The sequence below is a fragment of the Pseudophryne corroboree genome, chromosome 9, assembly GCF_028390025.1.
Source record: "Pseudophryne corroboree isolate aPseCor3 chromosome 9, aPseCor3.hap2, whole genome shotgun sequence".
NCBI classification, from domain to species: Eukaryota; Metazoa; Chordata; class Amphibia; order Anura; family Myobatrachidae; genus Pseudophryne; species Pseudophryne corroboree.
The window spans coordinates 473,602,177-473,625,973 of NC_086452.1; the positions used below are offsets into that span (position 1 = coordinate 473,602,177).

Consider the following 23,797-nt stretch of genomic DNA (forward strand, 5'->3'; position numbering starts at 1 on the left):
CAGTAAAAAAAGGACTCCAAAACCTAAAATAAAATTGTCGGAGGAGAAGCGTAAACTTGCCAATATGCCATTTACCACACGGAGTGGCAAGGAACGGCTGAGGCCCTGGCCTATGTTCATGGCTAGTGGTTCAGCTTCACATGAGGATGGAAGCACTCAGCCTCTCGCTAGAAAAATGAAAAGACTCAAGCTGGCAAAAGCAGCACAGCAAAGAACTGTGCATTCTTCGAAATCCCAAATCCACAAGGAGAGTCCAATTGTGTCGGTTGCGATGCCTGACCTTCCCAACACTGGACGTGAAGAGCATGCGCCTTCCACCATTTGCACGCCCCCTGCAAGTGCTGGAAGGAGCACCCGCAGTCCAGTTCCTGATAGTCAGATTGAAGATGTCAGTGTTGAAGTACACCAGGATGAGGAGGATATGGGTGTTGCTGGCGCTGGGGAGGAAATTGACCAGGAGGATTCTGATGGTGAGGTGGTTTGTTTAAGTCAGGCACCCGGGGAGACACCTGTTGTCCGTGGGAGGAATATGGCCGTTGACATGCCAGGTGAAAATACCAAAAAAATCAGCTCTTCGGTGTGGAGGTATTTCACCAGAAATGCGGACAACAGGTGTCAAGCCGTGTGTTCCCTTTGTCAAGCTGTAATAAGTAGGGGTAAGGACGTTAACCACCTCGGAACATCCTCCCTTATACGTCACCTGCAGCGCATTCATAATAAGTCAGTGACAAGTTCAAAAACTTTGGGTGACAGCGGAAGCAGTCCACTGACCAGTAAATCCCTTCCTCTTGTAACCAAGCTCACGCAAACCACCCCACCAACTCCCTCAGTATCAATTTCCTCCTTCCCCAGGAATGCCAATAGTCCTGCAGGCCATGTCACTGGCAATTCTGACGAGTCCTCTCCTGCCTGGGATTCCTCCGATGCATCCTTGCGTGTAACGCCTACTGCTGCTGGCGCTGCTGTTGTTGCCGCTGGGAGTCGATGGTCATCCCAGAGGGGAAGTCGTAAGCCCACTTGTACTACTTCCAGTAAGCAATTGACTGTTCAACAGTCCTTTGCGAGGAAGATGAAATATCACAGCAGTCATCCTACTGCAAAGCGGATAACTGAGTCCTTGACAACTATGTTGGTGTTAGACGTGCGTCCGGTATCCGCCGTTAGTTCACAGGGAACTAGACAATTTATTGAGGCAGTGTGCCCCCGTTACCAAATACCATCTAGGTTCCACTTCTCTAGGCAGGCGATACCGAGAATGTACACGGACGTCAGAAAAAGACTCACCAGTGTCCTAAAAAATGCAGTTGTACCCAATGTCCACTTAACCACGGACATGTGGACAAGTGGAGCAGGGCAGGGTCAGGACTATATGACTGTGACAGCCCACTGGGTAGATGTATGGACTCCCGCCGCAAGAACAGCAGCGGCGGCACCAGTAGCAGCATCTCGCAAACGCCAACTCTTTCCTAGGCAGGCTACGCTTTGTATCACCGCTTTCCAGAATACGCACACAGCTGAAAACCTCTTACGGCAACTGAGGAAGATCATCGCGGAATGGCTTACCCCAATTGGACTCTCCTGTGGATTTGTGGCATCGGACAACGCCAGCAATATTGTGTGTGCATTAAATATGGGCAAATTCCAGCACGTCCCATGTTTTGCACATACCTTGAATTTGGTGGTGCAGAATTTTTTAAAAAACGACAGGGGCGTGCAAGAGATGCTGTCGGTGGCCAGAAAAATTGCGGGACACTTTCGGCGTACAGGCACCACGTACAGAAGACTGGAGCACCACCAAAAACTACTGAACCTGCCCTGCCATCATCTGAAGCAAGAAGTGGTAACGAGGTGGAATTCAACCCTCTATATGCTTCAGAGGTTGGAGGAGCAGCAAAAGGCCATTCAAGCCTATACAATTGAGCACGATATAGTAGGTGGAATGCACCTGTCTCAAGTGCAGTGGAGAATGATTTCAACGTTGTGCAAGGTTCTGATGCCCTTTGAACTTGCCACACGTGAAGTCAGTTCAGACACTGCCAGCCTGAGTCAGGTCATTCCCCTCATCAGGCTTTTGCAGAAGAAGCTGGAGGCATTGAAGAAGGAGCTAAAAGGGAGCGATTCCGCTAGGCATGTGGGACTTGTGGATGCAGCCCTTAATTCGCTTAACAAGGATTCACGGGTGGTCAATCTGTTGAAATCAGAGCACTACATTTTGGCCACCGTGCTCGATCCTAGATTTAAAGCCTACCTTGGATCTCTCTTTCCGGCAGACACAGGTCTGCTGGGGTTGAAAGACCTGCTGGTGACAAAATTGTCAAGTCAAGCGGAACGCGACCTGTCAACATCTCCTCCTTCACATTCTCCCGCAACTGGGGGTGCGAGGAAAAGGCTCAGAATTCCGAGCCCACCCGCTGGCGGTGATGCAGGGCAGTCTGGAGCGACTGCTGATGCTGACATCTGGTCCGGACTGAAGGACCTGACAACGATTACGGACATGTCGTCTACTGTCACTGCATATGATTCTCTCAACATTGATAGAATGGTGGAGGATTATATGAGTGACCGCATCCAAGTAGGCACGTCACACAGTCCGTACTTATACTGGCAGGAAAAAGAGGCAATTTGGAGGCCCTTGCACAAACTGGCTTTATTCTACCTAAGTTGCCCTCCCACAAGTGTGTACTCCGAAAGAGTGTTTAGTGCCGCCGCTCACCTTGTCAGCAATCGGCGTACGAGGTTACATCCAGAAAATGTGGAGAAGATGATGTTCATTAAAATGAATTATAATCAATTCCTCCGCGGAGACATTGACCAGCAGCAATTGCCTCCACAAAGTACACAGGGAGCTGAGATGGTGGATTCCAGTGGGGACGAATTGATAATCTGTGAGGAGGGGGATGTACACGGTGATATATCGGAGGGTGAAGATGAGGTGGACATCTTGCCTCTGTAGAGCCAGTTTGTGCAAGGAGAGATTAATTGCTTCTTTTTTGGGGGGGGTCCAAACCAACCCGTCATATCAGTCACAGTCGTGTGGCAGACCCTGTCACTGAAATGATGGGTTGGTTAAAGTGTGCATGTCCTGTTTTGTTTATACAACATAAGGGTGGGTGGGAGGGCCCAAGGACAATTCCATCTTGCACCTCTTTTTTTCTTTTCTTTTTCTTTGCATCATGTGCTGATTGGGGAGGGTTTTTTGGAAGGGACATCCTGCGTGACACTGCAGTGCCACTCCTAGATGGGCCCGGTGTTTGTGTCGGCCACTAGGGTCGCTAATCTTACTCACACAGTCAGCTACCTCATTGCGCCTCTTTTTTTCTTTGCGTCATGTGCTGTTTGGGGAGGGTTTTTTGGAAGGGACATCCTGCGTGACACTGCAGTGCCACTCCTAGATGGGCCCGGTGTTTGTGTCGGCCACTAGGGTCGCTAATCTTACTCACACAGCTACCTCATTGCGCCTCTTTTTTTCTTTGCGTCATGTGCTGTTTGGGGAGGGTTTTTTGGAAGGGACATCCTGCGTGACACTGCAGTGCCACTCCTAGATGGGCCCGGTGTTTGTGTCGGCCACTAGGGTCGCTAATCTTACTCACACAGCTACCTCATTGCGCCTCTTTTTTTCTTTGCGTCATGTGCTGTTTGGGGAGGGTTTTTTGGAAGGGCCATCCTGCGTGACACTGCAGTGCCACTCCTAGATGGGCCCGGTGTTTGTGTCGGCCACTAGGGTCGCTAATCTTACTCACACAGCTACCTCATTGCGCCTCTTTTTTTCTTTGCGTCATGTGCTGTTTGGGGAGGGTTTTTTGGAAGGGACATCCTGCGTGACACTGCAGTGCCACTCCTAGATGGGCCCGGTGTTTGTGTCGGCCACTAGGGTCGCTTATCTTACTCACACAGCGACCTCGGTGCAAATTTTAGGACTAAAAATAATATTGTGAGGTGTGAGGTATTCAGAATAGACTGAAAATGAGTGTAAATTATGGTTTTTGAGGTTAATAATACTTTGGGATCAAAATGACCCCCAAATTCTATGATTTAAGCTGTTTTTTAGTGTTTTTTGAAAAAAACACCCGAATCCAAAACACACCCGAATCCGACAAAAAAAATTCGGTGAGGTTTTGCCAAAACGCGTTCGAACCCAAAACACGGCCGCGGAACCGAACCCAAAACCAAAACACAAAACCCGAAAAATTTCAGGCGCTCATCTCTAAATATAGTACAGTGTATAATACTCTGGATATAGTACGGTATATACAGTACAGTGTATCGTACACTGGATATAGTATGGTATGTATACTACACGGGATATAGTATGGTTTATATAGTACACGGGATTATAGTATGGTATATAAAGTACAGTGTATAGTACACGGGATATAGTATGGTATGTATAGTACGCGGGATATAGTATGGTTTATATAGTACACGGGATATAGTATGGTATATAAAGTACAGTGTATAGTACACGGGATTTCTCTGACGTCCTAGTGGATGCTGGGTACTCCGTAAGGACCATGGGGTATAGACGGGCTCCGCAGGAGACTGGGCACTCTTAAAAGAAAGATTAGGTACTATATCTGGTGTGCACTGGCTCCTCCCTCTATGCCCCTCCTCCAGACCTCAGTTAGAATCTGTGCCCGGCCAGAGCTGGATGCACACTAGGGGCTCTCCTGAGCTTCCTAGAAAGAAAGTATTTGTTAGGTTTTTTATTTTCAGTGAGATCTGCTGGCAACAGACTCACTGCTACGTGGGACTGAGGGGAGAGAAGCGAACCTACCTGCTTGCAGCTAGCTTGGGCTTCTAAGGCTACTGGACACCATTAGCTCCAGAGGGATCGAACACAGGCCCAGTCCTCGGTCGTCCGGTCCCGGAGCCGCGCCGCCGTCCCCATTGCAGAGCCAGAAGAACGAAGAGAAGTTGAAAATCGGCGGCTGAAGACTCCGGTCTTCATTAAGGTAGCGCACAGCACTGCAGCTGTGCGCCATTGCTCCCTTAGCACACTACACACTCCGGTCACTGATGGGTGCAGGGGGGGGGGGGGGGGGGGGCGCCCTGGGCAGCAATTAGATTACCTTACTTGGCGGAAAGCACATAATACAGTCTGATAAACTGTATATGTGCATTAACCCCCGCCATTAAAGTACCTAAAAGGACAGAAGCCCGCCGCTGAGGGGGCCGGGCCTTCTTCCTCAGCACACCAGCGCCATTTTCTCTTCACAGCTCAGCTGGAAGGAAGCTCCCCAGGCTCTCCCCTGCAGTATCCTGGTACACAAAGGGTAAAAAAAGAGAGGGGGGGCACATAAATTTAGGCGCAAAACTGTGTATATAAGCTGCTATAGGGGAAAAATCACTCAGTATAGTGTACATCCCTGTATTATATAGCGCTGTGGTGTGTGCTGGCATACTCTCTCTGTCTCTCCAAAGGGCCTGGTGGGAGAACTGTCTTCAAATAGAGCATCCCCTGTGTGTGTGGTGTGTCGGTACGCGTGTGTCGACATGTCTGAGGTAAAAGGCTCCTCTAAGGAGGTGATAGAGCGGATATGTGTGTGGGAGGGTGTCTCCGTCGACAACGCCGACACCTGTTTGGATATGTGTAAGTGCTGAGGTAAAATTATTACACAAAAGGTTAGGGAACAGAAAGGAAATCTACCCTGGTCTGTCCCTATGTCACAGAGTCCTTCAGAGTCTCTCTATGTTCACTATCCAAAATAACAAAGTATCGACACGGAGTTTAACTCCACTGTCGACTACGATAATGCAAAGTTACAGCCAAGAGGGCTAAAAGATATTCAATATATGATTATTGGAATAAAAGATGATTTGCATATCACTGATGACTCATCTATCCCTGACACGAGAGTACACATGTTAAGGGGAAGAATGCTGAGGTAAATTTCCCTCCTCTCATGAGGAAAAAGAGCGGGAATCTCCAGACAAGAGACGGCAGCTTCCCACAAGAGAATTCTCAGGCTGTATCCTTTCCCCACTAGGGCCAGGATGTGTTGAGAATCTTCCCCTTGGGTGTCCTGTTTGCACTAGCTATTCTCAGGGATCCTGCAGATAGTGTGCACATTCTAGTATACTACCCAGACCGGCGATTGTGTCGGCATGGGTTTATAGCGCTGTGGCAGGGTGGACAGGTACCTTATCAGCAGAGATTGAGACCCTAGTATGCAGGGCCGGCTCTAGGCATGTTCGAATAGAGCGGCCGCGCAAGGCGCCACCCTTAATGGGCGCCGCGCGCTGGCGCCGCCATATTCGAACATGAAGCTGGCCCTGGTGACTGCAGGCGCTTGTGTGCGAGTGGCGCCGGTATCTAACGTCAGACGCCGGCGCCGCGCAGCGCACACAGCGCACACAAGCGCCTTGGACGCTTCCTGGCTGGCCGCCCTCCCCCCGACCCCGCACCCGGCCGCCCGCACCCGGATCCGGACCTGGACCTGGACCCGGACAGCAGTACTCCCCCTCCAACGCCGCAGGTATGGGGGGGGTGAATCATTTAAGGATGGATGGCGCTGTGGGGGCATTTATGGCTGGCACTGTGGGGGCATTTATGGCTGGCACTGTGGGGGCATTTATCTGGCACTGTGGGGACATTTATCTGGCACTGTGGGGACATTTATGGCTGGCACTGTGGGGGCATTTATGGCTGGCACTGTGGGGACATTTATCTGGCACTGGGGGCATTTATGGATGGCACTGTGGGGGCATTTATGGATGGCACACAAGCGCCTTGGACGCTTCCTGGCTGGCCGCCCTCCCCCCGACCCCGCACCCGGCCGCCCGCACCCGGATCCGGACCTGGACCTGGACCCGGACAGCAGTACTCCCCCTCCAACGCCGCAGGTATGGGGGGGGGTGAATCATTTAAGGATGGATGGCGCTGTGGGGGCATTTATGGCTGGCACTGTGGGGGCATTTATGGCTGGCACTGTGGGGGCATTTATCTGGCACTGTGGGGACATTTATCTGGCACTGTGGGGACATTTATGGCTGGCACTGTGGGGGCATTTATGGCTGGCACTGTGGGGACATTTATCTGGCACTGGGGGCATTTATGGATGGCACTGTGGGGGCATTTATGGATGGCACTGTGGGGGCATTTATGGCTGGCACTGTGGGGGGCATTTATCTGGCACTGTGGGGACATTTATCTGCACTGGGGGCATTTATCTGGCACTGGGAGCATTTATGGCTGGCACTGTGGGGGCATTTATGGCTGGCACTGTGGGGGCATTTATGGCTGGCACTGTGGGGGCATTTATGGCTGGCACTGTGGGGACATTTATCTGGCACTGGGGGCATTTATGGATGGCACTGTGGGGGCATTTATGGATGGCACTGTGGGGGCATTTATGGCTGGCACTGTGGGGGCATTTATGGCTGGCACTGTGGGGGGCATTTATCTGGCACTGTGGGGACATTTATCTGCACTGGGGGCATTTATCTGGCACTGGGAGCATTTATGGATGGCACTGGGGGCATTTATGGCTGGCACTGTGGGGGCATTTATGGCTGGCACTGTGGGGGCATTTATGGCTGGCACTGTGGGGGCATTTATGGCTGGCACTGTGGCGGCATTTATGGCTGGCACTGTGGGGGGCATTTATGGCTGGCACTGTGGGGACATTTATCTGGCAGTGGGGGCATTTATGGATGGCACTGTGGGGGCATTTATGGATGGCACTGTGGGGGCATTTATGGCTGGCACTGTGGGGGCATTTATCTGGCACTGTGGGGACATTTATCTGGCACTTGGGGCATTTATGGATGGCACTGTGGGGGCATTTATGGCTGGCACTGTGGGGGCATTTATGGCTGGCACTGTGGGGGCATTTATCTGGCACTGGGGGCATTTATCTGGCACTGGGGGCATTTATGGCTGGCACTGTGGGGGCATTTATGGCTGGCACTGTGGGGGCATTTATGGCTGGCACTGTGGGGACATTTATCTGGCACTGGGGGCATTTATGGATGGCACTGTGGGGGCATTTATGGATGGCACTGTGGGGGCATTTATGGATGGCACTGTGGGGGCATTTGTCTGGCACTGTGGGGACATTTATCTGGCACTGTGGGGGCATTTATCTGGCACTGTGGGGGCATTTATCTGGCACTGTGGGGGCATTTATCTAGCACTGTGGGGGCATTTATCTAGCACTGTGTGGCCTTTTCTGTATCTACATATCTGGCACTGTGTGGCCATTTATGTATCTGGCATTGCTGGGGGGCATGTCATGTGTAGCTGGCACGGCTGGGGAGCATATCCTATAGTGTTCCCGCTAGGCGTCTGTGACTAGGCAATGTGTCTAACGTGCTCTGCCTGGCGCAAAGTGTCTAACGTGCTCTGCCTGGCGCAAAGTGTCTAACGTGCTCTGCCTGGCGCAAAGTGTCTAACGTGCTCTGCCTGGCGCAAAGTGTCTAACGTGCTCTGCCTGGCGCAAAGTGTCTAGGAGGTTCTACCTGGTGCAGTTTGTATTAACTGCACTACTGTGTTGTGTAATGCGAATTGCCACTATTATGTGGCCACGCACCTTCCCCACGAAGCAACACCCCTACATTTTTGCTGCGCGCCTTCGGCGCGCACTGTCCATAGTTTGCCATGTAGGTAGATGAGCACCAAGCATTACAGTATGTACGTCATTTTGCCCTCCTAACTTAAAAATGTGCCCTCCCTGCCCTAAAAAGTGAACACTATCGTGTAACTGGCACTGCTAGGGGGGCATATTGTGTGTAGCTGCCACTGCTGGGGGGCATATCATGTCTATCTGGCACTATACTGGAGACTTTGTGTGTAAGGAACACTACTGTGGCTGTTATGTGTAAGGCTGCTAATTGTGTGCGTAGAGGGGGTGTGAAAACATATTTATTTAAAGTGTACTAATATGAAGTTATGAAGCCACGCCCACTTCCCAAGAGGCCACGCCCACTTTTCTTGGAGTGCGCGCGCATGGGGGGGGGGCGCTTTTACATGTTTTCGCTCAGGGTGCTAGTAGGCCTGGAGCCGGCCCTGCTAGTATGCATATAAATATTTTAAGATGCTGTCTTAAGTGATAGATATATAATTATAAAGCATGCCCGAAGGGACATGAGTATACTGTGTCCTAGAGACAAAAGCTATGTCGATTTCTGCTTGACGTGTCCTGTAGAATATACATTGGACAGATGATGCCGACTTAAGAGGCATATGGAAGGCTGAGGATTGTGTGGAGAAAGGTTCTCGGGCCTGGTCTCCACAGCTATAGCTGGTAATTCTGATATTTTGCCTTATATTCCTGCACAGCCTAGGAAAGCACGACATTATTAAATGCAGCTTTTCGAATAAAGAAACAAGAAAGTCTGAGGTGCGTCCTTTCTTGTCAGAGCCGGGGGCAGAGGAAAGAAGCTGTACAACACAGCTAGTCCCCAGGAACAGAAGTCCTCCCCGGCCTCTACAAAAATCCACCGCATGTCGCTGGGGCTCCACAGGCGGAGCTAGGCCCGGTGGGGACACGCCTTCGTAAGTTCAGCCACAAGTGGGTTCACTCCCTGTTAGATCCCTGGGCAATAGAAATTGTATCGCAGGGATACAGGCTGGACTGTGAGAAGATGCCCCCTCACCGAGGACCCGGCGGGCTTCCCCCCAAGAGAGGGAGCCAGTGTTAACTGCAATTCGTAAATTGTATCTTCAACAGGTGGTGGTCAAGGGTCCCCTCCTTCAACAAGAGGGTGTTATTATTCGACCATGTTATAATCCCGAAACCAGACGGTTCGGTTAGACCCATATTGAATTAAAATCCCTGAACATATACCTGAAAAGGTTCAGGTTCAAGATGGAATCGCTAAGAGCGGTCATTGCAAGCCTGAAATTAATCGGGACATAAGGGATGCATACCTTCATGTCCCCATTTATCCACCTCATCAGGCGTACCTCAGAATTGCGGTACGGGATTGTCATTACCAATTTCACCAAGGTAATGGCGGATATGATGGTGCTCCTGCGGAAGCAAGGTGTCACTATTATCACATACTTGGATGATCTCCTCATAAAAGCGAGATCAAGAGAGCAGTTGCTGGACAGCGTATCACCTTCTCTGGAAGTGAAACGGCAACACGACTGGATTCTATATATTCCAAAGTCGCAGTTGGTTCCTACAGCTCATCTGCCTCTCATAGGCATGGTCCTAGACACAGACCAGAAGAGGGTTTATCTCCCGATAGAGAGAGCTCAGGAGCTCATGACACTGGTCAGGAATCTATTGAAAACCAAAACAGGTGTCAGTGCATCACTGTACTCGAGTCCTGGGAAGGATGATGGCATCATACGAGGCCATCCCCTTCGGCTGGTTCCATGCACAATGGAACTTACTGGACAAGTGGTCCGGATCACATCTTCAGATGCATCGGTTAATCACCCTATCCCCCAGGGCCAGGGTGTCTCTCCTGTGGTGGCTGCGGAGTGCTCACCTTCTCGAGGGCCGCAGATTCGGCATTCAGGACTGGGTCCTGGTGACCACGGATGCAAGCCTCCGAGGGTGGGGGGCAGTTACACAGGGAAGAAAATTCCAAGGTTTGTGGTCAAGCCAACAGACTTGCCTTCACATCAATATCCTGGAACTAAGGGCCATATACAACGCCCTAAGTCAAGCGGAGTTCCTGCTTCGCGACCAACCGGTTCTGATCCAGTCAGACCGCAGGGGCTCATGTAAACCGCCAGGACGGCACAAGGAGCAGGGTGGCGAGGGTAGAAGCCACCAGAATTCTTCGCTGGGCGGAGAATCAAGTAAGCGCACTGTCAGCAGTGTTCATTCCGGGAGTGGACACGACCTCCACCCGGGAAAGTGGTGACTTCATCAGGAAGTCTTCACGCAGTTTTGCAAATTGATGGAAACTGCCTCAGTTGGACTACATGGCGTCCCACCTCAATAAAAAGATAAAAAAGGTTTTACGCTGGGTCAAGGGACTCTCAGGCGATAGCTGTGGTCGCACTAGTAACACCGTGGGTGTTCCAGTCGGTCTATATATTCCCTCCTCTTCCTCTCAGACCCAAGGGCTGAGAATTGTAATAAACGGAGGAGTGTGAACAATATTCTTTGCTCCGGATTGGCCAAGAAGGACTCGGTACCCGGAACTGCAAGAAATGCTCTCAGAGGACCCATGGCCTCTGCCTCTCAGTCAGGACATGTTGCAACAGGGACCCTGTCTGATCCAAGACTTACCGCGGCTGCGTTGGACGGCATGGCGGTTGAACGCCGGATCCTAGCGGAAAAGGGCATTCCGGATGCAGTTATTCCTACGCTGATAAAGGCTAGGAAAGACGTGACAGCAAGACTTTTTCACTGTATATGGCGAAAATAGGTTGCTTGGTGTGTGGCCGGGAAGGCCCTACAGAGGAATTCCAGGGGGGTCGATTCCTGCACTTCCTACAGTCAGGAGTGACTATGGGCCTAAAATTAGGATCCATAAAGGCCAAGATTTCGGCCCTATCCCTTTTTCTCTCAAAAAGAACTGGCTTCACTGCCTGAAGTTCGGACGTTGTTACAGGGGTGCTGCATATTCAGCCCCTTTTGTGCCTCCAGTGGCACCTTGGGATCTTAACGTGTGTTGGATTCCTAAAATCCCACTGGTTTGAGCCACTTAAGACCGTGGAGCTAAAATATCTCACGTGGAAAGTGGTCATGCTTTTGGCCTTAGCTTGGACTAGGCGTGTGTCAGAATTGGCGGCTTTGTCATGTAAAAGCCCATATCTGATCTTCCATATGGAAAGGGCAGAATGGAGGACTCGTCCCCAATTTCTCCCTAAGGTGGTATCATCGTTTCATTTGAACCAACCTATTGTGGTGCCTGCGGCTACTAGGGACTTGGAGGATTCCAAGTTGCTGGACGTAGTCCGGGCCCTGAAACTTTGTTTCCAGGACGGCTAGAGTCAGAAAAACTGACTCGCTATTTATCCTGCATGTACCCAACAAGCTGGGTGCTCCTGCTTCAAAGCAGACTATTGCTCGCTGGATCTGTAGCACAATTCAGCGTGCACATTCTGTGGCTGGACTGCCGCATCCTAAATCAGTAAAGGCCCATTCCACGAGGAAGGTGGGCTCTTCTTGGGCGGCTGCCCGAGGGGTCTCGGCTTTACAACTTTGCCGAGCTGCTACTTGGTCGGGTTCAAACACTTTTGCAAAATTCTACAAGTTTGATACCCTGGCTGAGGAGGACCTTGTGTTTGCTCATTCGGTGCTGCAGAGTCATCCGCACTCTCCCGCCCGTTTGGGAGCTTTGGTATAATCCCCATGGTCCTTACGGAGTACCCAGCATCCACTAGGACGTCAGAGAAAATAAGAATTTATTCACCGGTAATTCTATTTCTCGTAGTCCGTAGTGGATGCTGGGAGCCCGTCCCAAGTGCGGACTCTCTGCAATACATGTATATAGTTATTGCTTAACTAAAGGGTTATTGTATGAGCCATCTGTTGAGAGAGGCTCAGTTATTGTTCATACTGTTAACTGGGTATAGTTATCACGAGTTGTACGGTGTGATTGGTGTGGCTGGTATGAGTCTTACCCTGGATTCCAAATCCTTTCCTAGTAATGTCAGCTCTTCCGGGCACAGTTTCCCTAACTGAGGTCTGGAGGAGGGGCATAGAGGGAGGAGCCAGTGCACACCAGATATAGTACCTAATCTTTCTTTTAAGAGTGCCCAGTCTCCTGCGGAGCCCGTCTATACCCCATGGTCCTTACGGAGTACCCAGCATCCACTACGGACTACGAGAAATAGAATTACCGGTGAGTAAATTCTTATTATAGTATGGTACTGTATATACAATACAGTGTATAGTACACAGGATATAGTATGGTGTATATATAGTACAGTGTATAGTACATGGGATATACTATGGTATGTATAGTACACGGGATATAGTATGGTATATACAGTACAGTGTATAATACACAGGATATAGTATGGTACTGTATATACAGTACAGTGCATGGTACTCAGGATATAGTATGGTATATATAGTGCAGTGTATAGTATACAGGATATAATATGGTATATATAGTACAGTGTATAGTACATGGGCTATAGTATGGTATATATAGTACAGTGTATAGTACACAGGATATAGTATGGTATTTATAGTTCAGTGTATAGTACAAGGGATATAGGGGGTCATTCCGAGTTGTTCGCTCGTTGACGATTTTCGCTACGGAGCGATTAAGGCAAAAATGCGCGTAACGAAGTTTTTTCATCGTTCTGCTGATCGTAGTGTAGTGTAGACAGGAAGTGGGTGTTTCTGGGCGGAAATTGACCGTTTTCTGGGAGTGTACGGAAAAACGCAGGCGTTTCAGGGAAAAACGCGGGAGTGTCTGGAGAAACGGGGGAGTGGATGGCCGGACGCTGGGCGTGTGTGTGACGTCAAACCAGGAACGAAACTGACTGAACTATTTGTGAGTAGGTCTGGAGCTACTCAGAAACTGCTAAGAAATTTCTATTCGCAATTCTGCTAATCTTTCGTTCGCAATTCTGCTAAGCTAAGATTCACTCCCAGAGGGCGGCGGCCTAGCGTGTGCAATGCTGCTAAAAGCAGCTAGCGAGCGAACAACTCGGAATCACCCCCATAGTATGGTCTATATAGTGCAGTATGTAGTACATGGGATATAGTATGGTATATATAGTGCAGTATATAGTACACGGGATATAGTATGGTATATATAGTACACTCTATAGTACACGGATATAGTATGGTATATATAGTAGACTGTATAGTGAACAGTTATAGGGGGTCATCCCGAGTTGATCGCTCGCTAGCAACTTTTGTGCAGAGGACGTACAGCGGGGGATAAGCAGTCTGGTGCTGTGCAGGGGGCGTACAGCGGGGGATAAGCAGTCTGGTGCTGTGCAGGGGGCGTACAGCGGGGGATAAGCAGTCTGGTGCTGTCCAGGGGGCGTACAGCGGGGGATAAGCAGTCTGGTGCTGTGCAGGGGGCGTACAGCGGGGGATAAGCAGTCTGGTGCTGTCCAGGGGGCGTACAGCGGGGGATAAGCAGTCTAGTGCTGTGCAGGGGGCGTACAGCGGGGGATAAGCAGTCTGGTTCTGTGCAGGGGGCGTACAGCGGGGGATAAGCAGTCTGGTACTGCAGGGGATGTACAGCGGGGGATACACAGTCTGGCGCTGTGCACGGGACGTACAGTGGGATGTACACAGTCTGGTGCTGTGCAGGGGACGTACAGCGGGGGATAAGCAGTCTGGCACTGTGCAGGGGTCGTACAGCAGGGGATAAGCAGTCTGGTGCTGTGCAGGGGGCGTACAGCGGGGGATAAGCAGTCTGGCACTGTGCAGGGGATGTACAGCGGGGGATAAGCAGTCTGGTGCTGTGCAGGGGATGTACAGCGGGGGATAAGCAGTCTGGTGCTGTACAGGGGATGTACAGCGGGGGATAAGCAGTCTGGTGCTGTGCAGGGGGCGTACAGCGGGGGATAAGCAGTCTGGTGCTGTGCAGAGGGCGTACAGCGGGGGATAAGCAGTCTGGCACTGTGCAGGGGACGTACGGCGGGTGATAAGCAGTCTGGCGCTGTGCAGGGGGCGTACAGCGGGGGATAAGCAGTCTGGTGCTGTGCAGGGGACATACAGCGGGAGATACACAGTCTGGTGCTGTGCATGGGGCGTACAGCGGGAGATACACAGTCTGGTGCTGTGCAGGGGGCGTACAGCGGGGGATAAGCAGTCTGGCACTGTGCAGGGGATGTACAGCGGGGGATAAGCAGTCTGGTGCTGTGCAGGGGGCGTACAGCGGGGGATAAGCAGTGTGGCGCTGTGCAGGGGACGTACGGTGGGAGATAAGCAGTCTGGCGCTGTGCAGGGGACGTGCAGCGGGGGATAAGCAGTCTGGTGCTGTGCAGGGGATGTACAGCGGGGGATAAGCAGTCTGGCACTGTGCAGGGGGCGTACAGCGGGGGATAAGCAGTCTGGTGCTGTACAGGGGGTGTACAGCGGGGGATAAGCAGTCTGGCACTGTGCAGGGGATGTACAGCGGGGGATAAGCAGTCTGGCACTGTGCAGGGGACCTACAGCGGGGGATAAGCAGTCTGGCACTGTGCAGGGGACCTACAGCGGGGGATAAGCAGTCTGGCACTGTGCAGAGGACGTACGGCGGGGGATAAGCAGTCTGGTGCTGTGCAGGGGGCGTACAGCAGGGGATAAGCAGTCTGGCGCTGTGCAGAGGACGTACAGCGGGGGATACACAGTCTGGCACTGTGCAGAGGACGTACAGCGGGGGATAAGCAGTCTGGTGCTGTGCAGGAGGCGTACAGCAGGGGATAAGCAGTCTGGCGCTGTGCAGGTGACGTACAGCGTGGGATAAGCAGTCTGGCACTGCGCAGGGGATGTACGGCGGGGGATAAGCAGTCTGGCACTGTGCAGAGGACGTACGGCGGGGGATAAGCAGTCTGGTGCTGTGCAGGGGGCGTACAGCGGGGGATAAGCAGTCTGGCACTGTGCAGGGGATGTACAGCGGGGGATAAGCAGTCTGGCACTGTGCAGGGGACCTACAGCGGGAGATAAGCAGTCTGGCACTGTGCAGGGGATGTACGGCGGGGGATAAGCAGTCTGGCACTGTGCAGAGGACGTACGGCAGGGGATAAGCAGTCTGGTGCTGTGCAGGGGGGCGTACAGCAGGGGATAAGCAGTCTGGCGCTGTGCAGAGGACGTGCAGTGGGGGATACACAGCCTGGCACTGTGCAGAGGACGTACAGCGGGGGATAAGCAGTCTGGTGCTGTGCAGGGGATGTACAGCAGGGGATAAGCAGTCTGGCGCTGTGCAGGTGATGTACAGCGTGGGATAAGCAGTCTGGCACTGTGCAGGGGATGTACGGCGGGGGATAAGCAGTCTGGCACTGTGCAGGGGATGTACGGCGGGGGATAAGCAGTCTGGCACTGTGCAGAGGACGTACGGCGGGGGATAAGCAGTCTGGTGCTGTGCAGGGGGCGTACAGCAGGGGATAAGCAGTCTGGCACTGTGCAGAGGACGTGCAGCGGGGGATACACAGTCTGGCACTGTGCAGAGGACGTGCAGCGGGGGATAAGCAGTCTGGCACTGTGCAGGGGGCGTACAGCAGGGGATACGCAGTCTGGCACTGTGCAGGGGATGTACGGCGGGGGATAAGCAGTCTGGCACTGTGCAGGGGACCTACAGCGGGGGATAAGCAGTCTGGCACTGTGCAGGGGATGTACGGCGAGGGATAAGCAGTCTGGTACTGTGTAGAGGACGTACGGCGGGGGATAAGCAGTCTGGCACTGTGCAGGGGATGTACAGCGGGGGATAAGCAGTCTGGTGCTGTGCAGGTGACGTACAGCGGGGGATAAGCAGTCTGGTGCTGTGCAGGTGATGTACAGTGGGGGATAAGCAGTCTGGCACTGTGCAGGGGACATACAGCGGGGGATAAGCAGTCTGGCACTGTGCATGGGATGTACAGCGGGGATAAGCAGTCTGGTACTGTATAGGGGGCGTACATCGGGGGATACACAGTCTGGCACTGTGCAGAGGACGTACAGCGGGGGATAAGCAGTCTGGTGCTGTGCAGGTGACGTACAGCGGGGGATAAGCAGTCTGGTACTGTACAGGGGGCGTACAGCGGGGGATACACAGTCTGGCACTGTGCAGAGGACGTACAGCGGGGGATAAGCAGTCTGGTGCTGTGCAGGTGACGCACAGCGGGGGATAAGCAGTCTGGTGCTGTGCAGGTGACGCACAGCGGGGGATAAGCAGTCTGGCACTGTGCAGGGGACATACAGCGGGGGATAAGCAGTCTGGCACTGTGCAGGGGATGTACAGCGGGGATAAGCAGTCTGGCACTGTGCAGGGGATGTACAGCGGGGGATACACAGTCTGGTGCTGTGCAGGGGATGTACAGCGGGGGATAAGCAGTCTGGTACTGTGCAGGGGATGTACAGCGGGGGATACACAGTCTGGTGCTGTGCAGGGGATGTACAGCGGGGGATAAGCAGTCTGGCACTGTGCAGGGGGCGTACAGCGGGGGATAAGCAGTCTGGCACTGTGCAGGGGATGTACAGCGGGGATAAGCAGTCTGGCACTGTGCAGGGTATGTACAGCAGCGGATACACAGTCTGGTGCTGTGCAGGGGATATACAGCGGGAGATACACAGTCTGGCACTGTGCAGGGGACGTACAGCGGGGGATACACAGTCTGGTGCTGTGCAGGGGGCATTGCTCAGCACATAGCAGATAAGGTGATGATAATCATTGCTGGCTCAGGAATGGGGAATAATGAAGCAGTTTCTGCGTTTATATTAAATAATAACTGTTCCGTCTACATGTTGTATTCTGTGACGTTTCCTGTCTGGATAGTATAATTGCCAGAAATAGAAACTGTTTCGCAGAGGCCTTTATTATATACACAGTCCTGATTTATGTGTTGTCCATCTCCTGTGTCCGGATTCCGGCTCCTCACACGGCCCATAAATATCCATCATCTCACATTATAAAAATCTCATTCACTATTTCTTTCTAAATAGAATGAGCGACACAATTGGTGCAAGAGAGGCGCTGTATCCATAGCAACCACAAGCAGCTGTGTCCCGTCATTCCTGTAAATGTGACAGTGACACTTCCTATATATAGTCTTCGTCACTTGCCCAGGAATATTTCCCTACCATGAAAATGACGGGAAGGAGACAAAGTCTGCAGACTTTCTAGTATCTTAAAAAGAATATTTGCGCCAAATCGGCTTCTTGGTGGGAATGTATTTATATAGGGGGTCATTCCGAGTTGTTCGCTCGCAAGCTGCTTTTAGCAGCTTTGCACACGCTAAGCCGCCGCCTACTGGGAGTGAATCTTAGCTTATCAAAATTGCGAACGAAAGATTCGCAATATTGCGAAAAGATTTCTCTGTGCAGTTTCTGAGTAGCTCCAGACTTACTCTGCCATTGCGATCAGTTCAGTGCTTGTCGTTCCTGGTTTGACGTCACAAACACACCCAGCGTTCGCCCAGACACTCCTCCGTTTCTCCAGCCACTCCCGCGTTTTTCCCAGAAACGGTAGCGTTTTTTCACACACTCCCATAAAACGGCCAGTTTCCGCCCAGAAACACCCACTTCCTGTCAATCACATTACGATCACCAGAACGAAGAAAAAACCTCGTAATGCCGTGAGTAAAATACCTAACTGCATAGCAAATTTAATTGGCGCAGTCGCAGTGCGAACATTGCGCATGCGCAATAAGCGGAAAATCGCTGCGATGCGAAGAAATTTACCGAGCGAACAACTCAGAATGACCCCCATAGTCATTTCAGACTTTCTTAATGTTTTTATCACATGGCAGTTTTGTCTATATGACCGCGCAGAGCTGCGAGCCCCACCCTGGGTGTATAGTATTATATTGGGGTGGCAGATATGTTGTTTTGGTGACGTGTCCCGTTCTCCTTTGTGTAACAGGACGTCTGCGAGTCCACAGAGGACCTGGCTCTGGACCTCACAGATTACTGTCACCGGAAGCTGATAGCGTTGGTGTCGCGGAGCTCTGCCGGAATTCCGGGCCAGGACAGAATGCTGCCCGCTGCGGCCAGTGAGACCTCATCCCTAGAGGTACAGGAGCATCCGGCGGTTCCAGGAGGGCGGGAGAACAACGCTCCGACCAGGAGAACGTGTGCAGCTTTCTACACTTAGGGCAGATACAGCTGTTTGCCGCACATTACTCTGACTGTACTATGACTGTGCTTTTCTATGTTACTCTGCGCTGCACAGTCACTCACAGCACATGCAGGGATGGAATGTACCTCTTACTACAACTGATCATCTTATAGAGGACAATGGCCCTCATTCCGAGTTGTTCGCTCGCAAGCTGCTTTTAGCAGCATTGCACACGCTAAGCCGCCGCCTACTGGGAGTGAATCTTAGCTTAGCAGAATTGCGAACGAAAGATTAGCAGAATTGCGAATAGACACTTCTTAGCAGTTTCTGAGTAGCTCCAGACTTACTCCTACACTGCGATCAGTTCAGTCAGTTTCGTTCCTGGTTTGACGTCACAAACACTCCCAGCGTTCACCCAGACACTCCCCCGTTTCTTCAGCCACTCCCGCGTTTTTCCCAGAAACGGCAGCGTTTTTTCACACACTCCCATAAAACGGCCAGTTTCCGCCCAGAAACACCCACTTCCTGTCAATCACATTACGATCACCAGAACGAAGAAAAAACCTTGTAATGCCGTGAGTAAAATACCAAACTTCTTAGCAAATTTACTTGGCGCAGCCGCAGTGCGAACATTGCGCATGCGCAGTTTGCGGAAAATCGCTGCGATGCGATGAAAAATAACGAGCGAACAACTCGGAATGAGGGCCAATGGGGGGTAATTCTGAGTTGATCGCAGCAGCAAGTTTGTTAGCAATTGGGCAAAACCATGTACACTGCAGGTGGGGGGGTGGGGGGGGGGGGGGGGGGGGGGCAGATATAACATGTACAGAGAGAGTTAGATTTGGGTGGGTTATTTTGTTTCTGTGCAGGGTAAATACTGGCTGCTTTATTTTTACACTGCAATTTAGATTTCAGTTTGAATACACCCCACCCAAATCTAACTCTCTGCACATGTTACATCTGCCCCCCCTGCAGTGCACATGGTTTTGCCCAATTGCTAACAAAATTGCTGCTGCGATCAACTCAGAATTAGGCCCAATATAAATATACATGGAGATCTTCTGGGGTCTGCGTTTTTAGTCCCAATCTCAGTAGCAGGTGACCCTGGATACGTTCCTTTGTGTCCCTGAATTCCAGACACCCAAACTAGATTGTTAGCTCATATGGACAGGAAAAGCCTGCTGTAAATATATATGCCATATAATATTACCCTGCATGTAATGTGCGCCGGTTCCCTTTATATACCTCTGTAGAGACCCCAGCCCGCAGCTCTCCCCGTGATTGCTGTATTTTCTTACCTGCAGGACTTAAAGCAACAAGCAGAGGCCTTGGAGTTTGACATCGCAGTGAAGTGCATATCGGTCTTACGTTACATCACTGACCACACGGACAGGTAACTGATGGGGGGGACTCTGCGGCTGGAGGGGGGGGGGGGTCCAGAGAGCTCTGTGAGTGTGACACTTATACATATACAGCCTCCTGCTCAGTGTGACCACACGGACAGGTAACTGACGGGGGGGACTCTGCGGCTGGAGGGGGGGGGGGGGGGTCCAGAGATCTCTGTGAGTGTGACACTTATACATATACAGCCTCCTGCTCAGTGTGACCACACGGACAGGTAACTGACGGGGGGGACTCTGCGGCTGGAGGGGGGGGGGGGTCCAGAGATCTCTGTGAGTGTGACACTTATACATATACAGCCTCCTGCTCAGTGTGACCACACGGACAGGTAACTGACGGGGGGGACTCTGCGGCTGGAGGGGGGGGGGGGTCCAGAGATCTCTGTGAGTGTGACACTTATACATATACAGCCTCCTGCTCAGTGTGACCACACGGACAGGTAACTGACGGGGGGGACTCTGCGGCTGGAGGGGGGGGGGTCCAGAGATCTCTGTGAGTGTGACACTTATACATATACAGCCTCCCGCTCAGTGTGACCACACGGACAGGTAACTGACGGGGGGGGGGACTCTGCGGCTGGAGGGGGAGGGGGGGGTCCAGAGATCTCTGTGAGTGTGACACTTATACATATACAGCCTCCCGCTCAGTGTGACCACACGGACAGGTAACTGACGGGGGGGACTCTGCGGCTGGAGGGGGGGGTCCAGAGATCTCTGTGAGTGTGACACTTATACATATACAGCCTCCTGCTCAGTGTGACCACACGGACAGGTAACTGACGGGGGGGACTCTGCGGCTGGAGGGGGGGGGGGGGGGGGGTCCAGAGATCTCTGTGAGTGTGACACTTATTCTACATATACAGCCTCCTGCTCAGTGTGACCACACGGACAGGTAACTGACGGGGGGGACTCTGCGGCTGGAGGGGGGGGGGTCCAGAGATCTCTGTGAGTGTGACACTTATTCTACATATACAGCCTCCTGCTCAGTGTGACCACACGGACAGGTAACTGACGGGGGGGGACTCTGCGGCTGGAGGCGTGGGGGTCCAGAGATCTCTGTGAGTGTGACACTTATTCTACATATACAGCCTCCCGCTCAGTGTGACCACACGGACAGGTAACTGACGGGGGGGACTCTGCGGCTGGAGGGGGGGGGGGGGGTCCAGAGATCTCTGTGAGTGTGACACTTATACATATACAGCCTCCCGCTCAGTGTGACCACACGGACAGGTAACTGACGGGGGGGACTCTGCGGCTGGAGGGGGGGGGGGGGTCCAGAGATCTCTGTGAGTGTGACACTTATTCTACATATACAGCCTCCCGCTCAGTGTGACCACACGGCTGCTGAATACGCATAACCTGCCCTGTGTCCTGGTGGAACTGCTGCAGAACTGCCCCTGGAGTCGCCGAATCAAAGGTATAAATTACCCCACCAGGTACAGGTGCACTACAGGACACTCCTATATCTTACATACACTATTCAGGGTCCTGTACTTGGTGCTGTGCAAATCAGTAATCCCCTCTCATTCCACTATTCCACTCCAAATATTGCTTATTTCATTCCACGTGTGTGATAATTCCCCCTGATTTACCGGCTCTCATGTCATCATCTTTCTAATCTCTGCTCGCACCATGTCAGCTTCCGCTTCCTGTACAGTGGTAGTAATACAATAAGTGCTGTTCTAGAGAACATCTCTATACTCATCCATAGGGGCGGGGGTATATATTTACCGATATCCAGAATAGAGATCTTTGTGTCGACTACTTTCTGTCTCGGCCCCCGTTATACACATTTTCTTTCTTTTCCCACATACTGGAGTAATACCAATAAGAAAGCCTCTCACACATGGGAGTCTTATTGTTTGATTAATAAGACTCTGTTACAATGTAACGTTGCTTCCAGTGCCAGAAACCCTTCTTCCTCCGTCCTGTAGGTCAGCTGCAGAAGTACGAGAGCGGCCGCTGGGTATCGGTGCCGGCGGAAGACCAGCAGAAGATGACGAAGCTGGACGGCCAGGTCTGGATCTCTCTCTACAATCTTCTGCTGAGGCCGGAATGTCAGCAGAAGTATAACATTAATAACTTCATTAAAGGGCAACTTGTGAAGGTAACGTGTCCCCTATACAAGCACCGGACACTACAAAATGTTATACTGTTATATTGTCGCCATTCTGTATTTCATGTCTTGTGTTGTTACTTACCCCCGGTATATGAAACGTGTCATTTTAGCTTCGTTCTTTTCTCACCGACGTCCTTGTTGACCAATTGCCACATTTAGTGGAACTGCAGCGTTTTCTCAGCCATCTGTCTGTGAGCGAGCCGGCTCCCCCGCAGAAGGGACTGATTTTGGAGCAGGTACGGTATAGACACACTCGTTGTCAGTGTTGTGTTTATAAGGTCTCTGATTACCTGATTTCTGGACCACCATTTCTGCCTGTTGCCTCAGATACAATAGTTCGGTTGCCAGATCAGATTTCCCTACTAGAGTGTTCCGGGCCACTTACCTGGGTCACCCTCTGGGTGGACAGCTTAGCTGATACAGAGATATAGGGGGTCATTCCGAGTTGATTGCTAGCAGATTTCGGTCGCTGCGCAACGATCAGGCAAAAAAATCGGCACTTCTGTGCATGTGTATGCGGCGCAATGCGCACGCGCGTCATACTATTACAACAAACAATGTAGTTTCACACAAGGTCTAGCGAAGCTTTTCTGTCGCACTGCTGACCGCAGAGTGATTGACAGGATGAGGGCGTTTCTGGGTGTCAACTGACCGTTTTCAGGGAGTGTTCGAAAAAACGCAGGCGTGCCAGGAAAAACGCAGGGGTGGTTGGGGAAACGCAGGGCGTGTTCTGACGTCAAAACAGGAACTGAATAGTCTGAAGTCATCGCAAGCGCTGAGTAGGTCTGAAGCTACTCTGAAACTGCACAAAATAATTTTGTAGCCGCTCTGCGATCCTTTCGTTCGCACTTCTGCTAAGCTAAGATACACTCCCAGAGGGCGGCGGCATAGCGTTTGCACGGCTGCTACAAACTGCTAGCGAGCGATCAACTGGGAATGACCCCCATAGAGAGAGGATCATAATCAGGTGACAGCAGGTGGAGCAGATTGGGGGGAATCCGTCTCCTGGGGAGCGGGAGGAATATGTAGAGAGAAGTCCTAATATTCAGGGCGAAATCCCAGCAAGCGAATGACTGAGCCGCACAATTAGTAATCGCCATCTGTGATGAAACCACTCCTACTCAGGCACATTACAAGTCAGGTGACCTCCTCCCTCCTCGCCCCACCTGGCAGGTTCCGGAGGTGTGGGACGCCATCGTTAGGGAGAATTCTGGGAAATGGAAGGCCATTGCGAAGCACCAGGTGAAGAACGCTTTCTCTCCCAGTGAGGAAGACTTACATCAGCAAGCACAGAGGTCAGTCACATGCAGGTTACTGTGTGGTATATAGTCCACCTGCCCAAATCTAGGCTAACCTGAAACCCGAATCTGCCTACAGGTGGGCGCAGACCTACAGCATGGATGTCATGGAAACGCTGGTGCCGGATAAGCCCAAGTGTGGCTCGTGTGGGTCAGAGGCCAGCAAGCGGTGCTCCAGGTGTCAGAGTGAGTGGTACTGCAGCAGGTGAGTGTGAGAGGCGGACGGAGCTCAGGTACTTGGGGGGCATGTTTGGGGGGTTCTAGGGTCTTTTACTGTAGCTTTAATGCGGTATAAGATCCAGCTACACCCACGCTCCTAGGATACGTTTCGCTGGGCCCTGAGCCCCTTACTGTATTCAGGG

General features: G+C 51.9%; 1 protein-coding gene across 4 annotated transcripts in view; it reads left to right on the forward strand.

The window, feature by feature from the left end:
• ZMYND10 (zinc finger MYND-type containing 10) overlaps positions 1 to 23,797 on the forward strand; it is a 133,388-nt gene that overhangs the window by 79,297 nt on the left and 30,294 nt on the right. For 3 of the 4 annotated variants that reach the window (XM_063941394.1, XM_063941391.1, XM_063941392.1), the window contains 7 exons: positions 18,424 to 18,573; positions 19,923 to 20,011; positions 21,335 to 21,435; positions 21,953 to 22,125; positions 22,248 to 22,373; positions 23,311 to 23,432; positions 23,515 to 23,640. In XM_063941394.1, coding sequence (XP_063797464.1) covers positions 18,424 to 18,573; positions 19,923 to 20,011; positions 21,335 to 21,435; positions 21,953 to 22,125; positions 22,248 to 22,373; positions 23,311 to 23,432; positions 23,515 to 23,640 — 887 coding nt within the window. The remainder of the gene's footprint in view (positions 1 to 18,423; positions 18,574 to 19,922; positions 20,012 to 21,334; positions 21,436 to 21,952; positions 22,126 to 22,247; positions 22,374 to 23,310; positions 23,433 to 23,514; positions 23,641 to 23,797) is intronic. The other variant, XM_063941393.1, reaches the window with a different exon arrangement.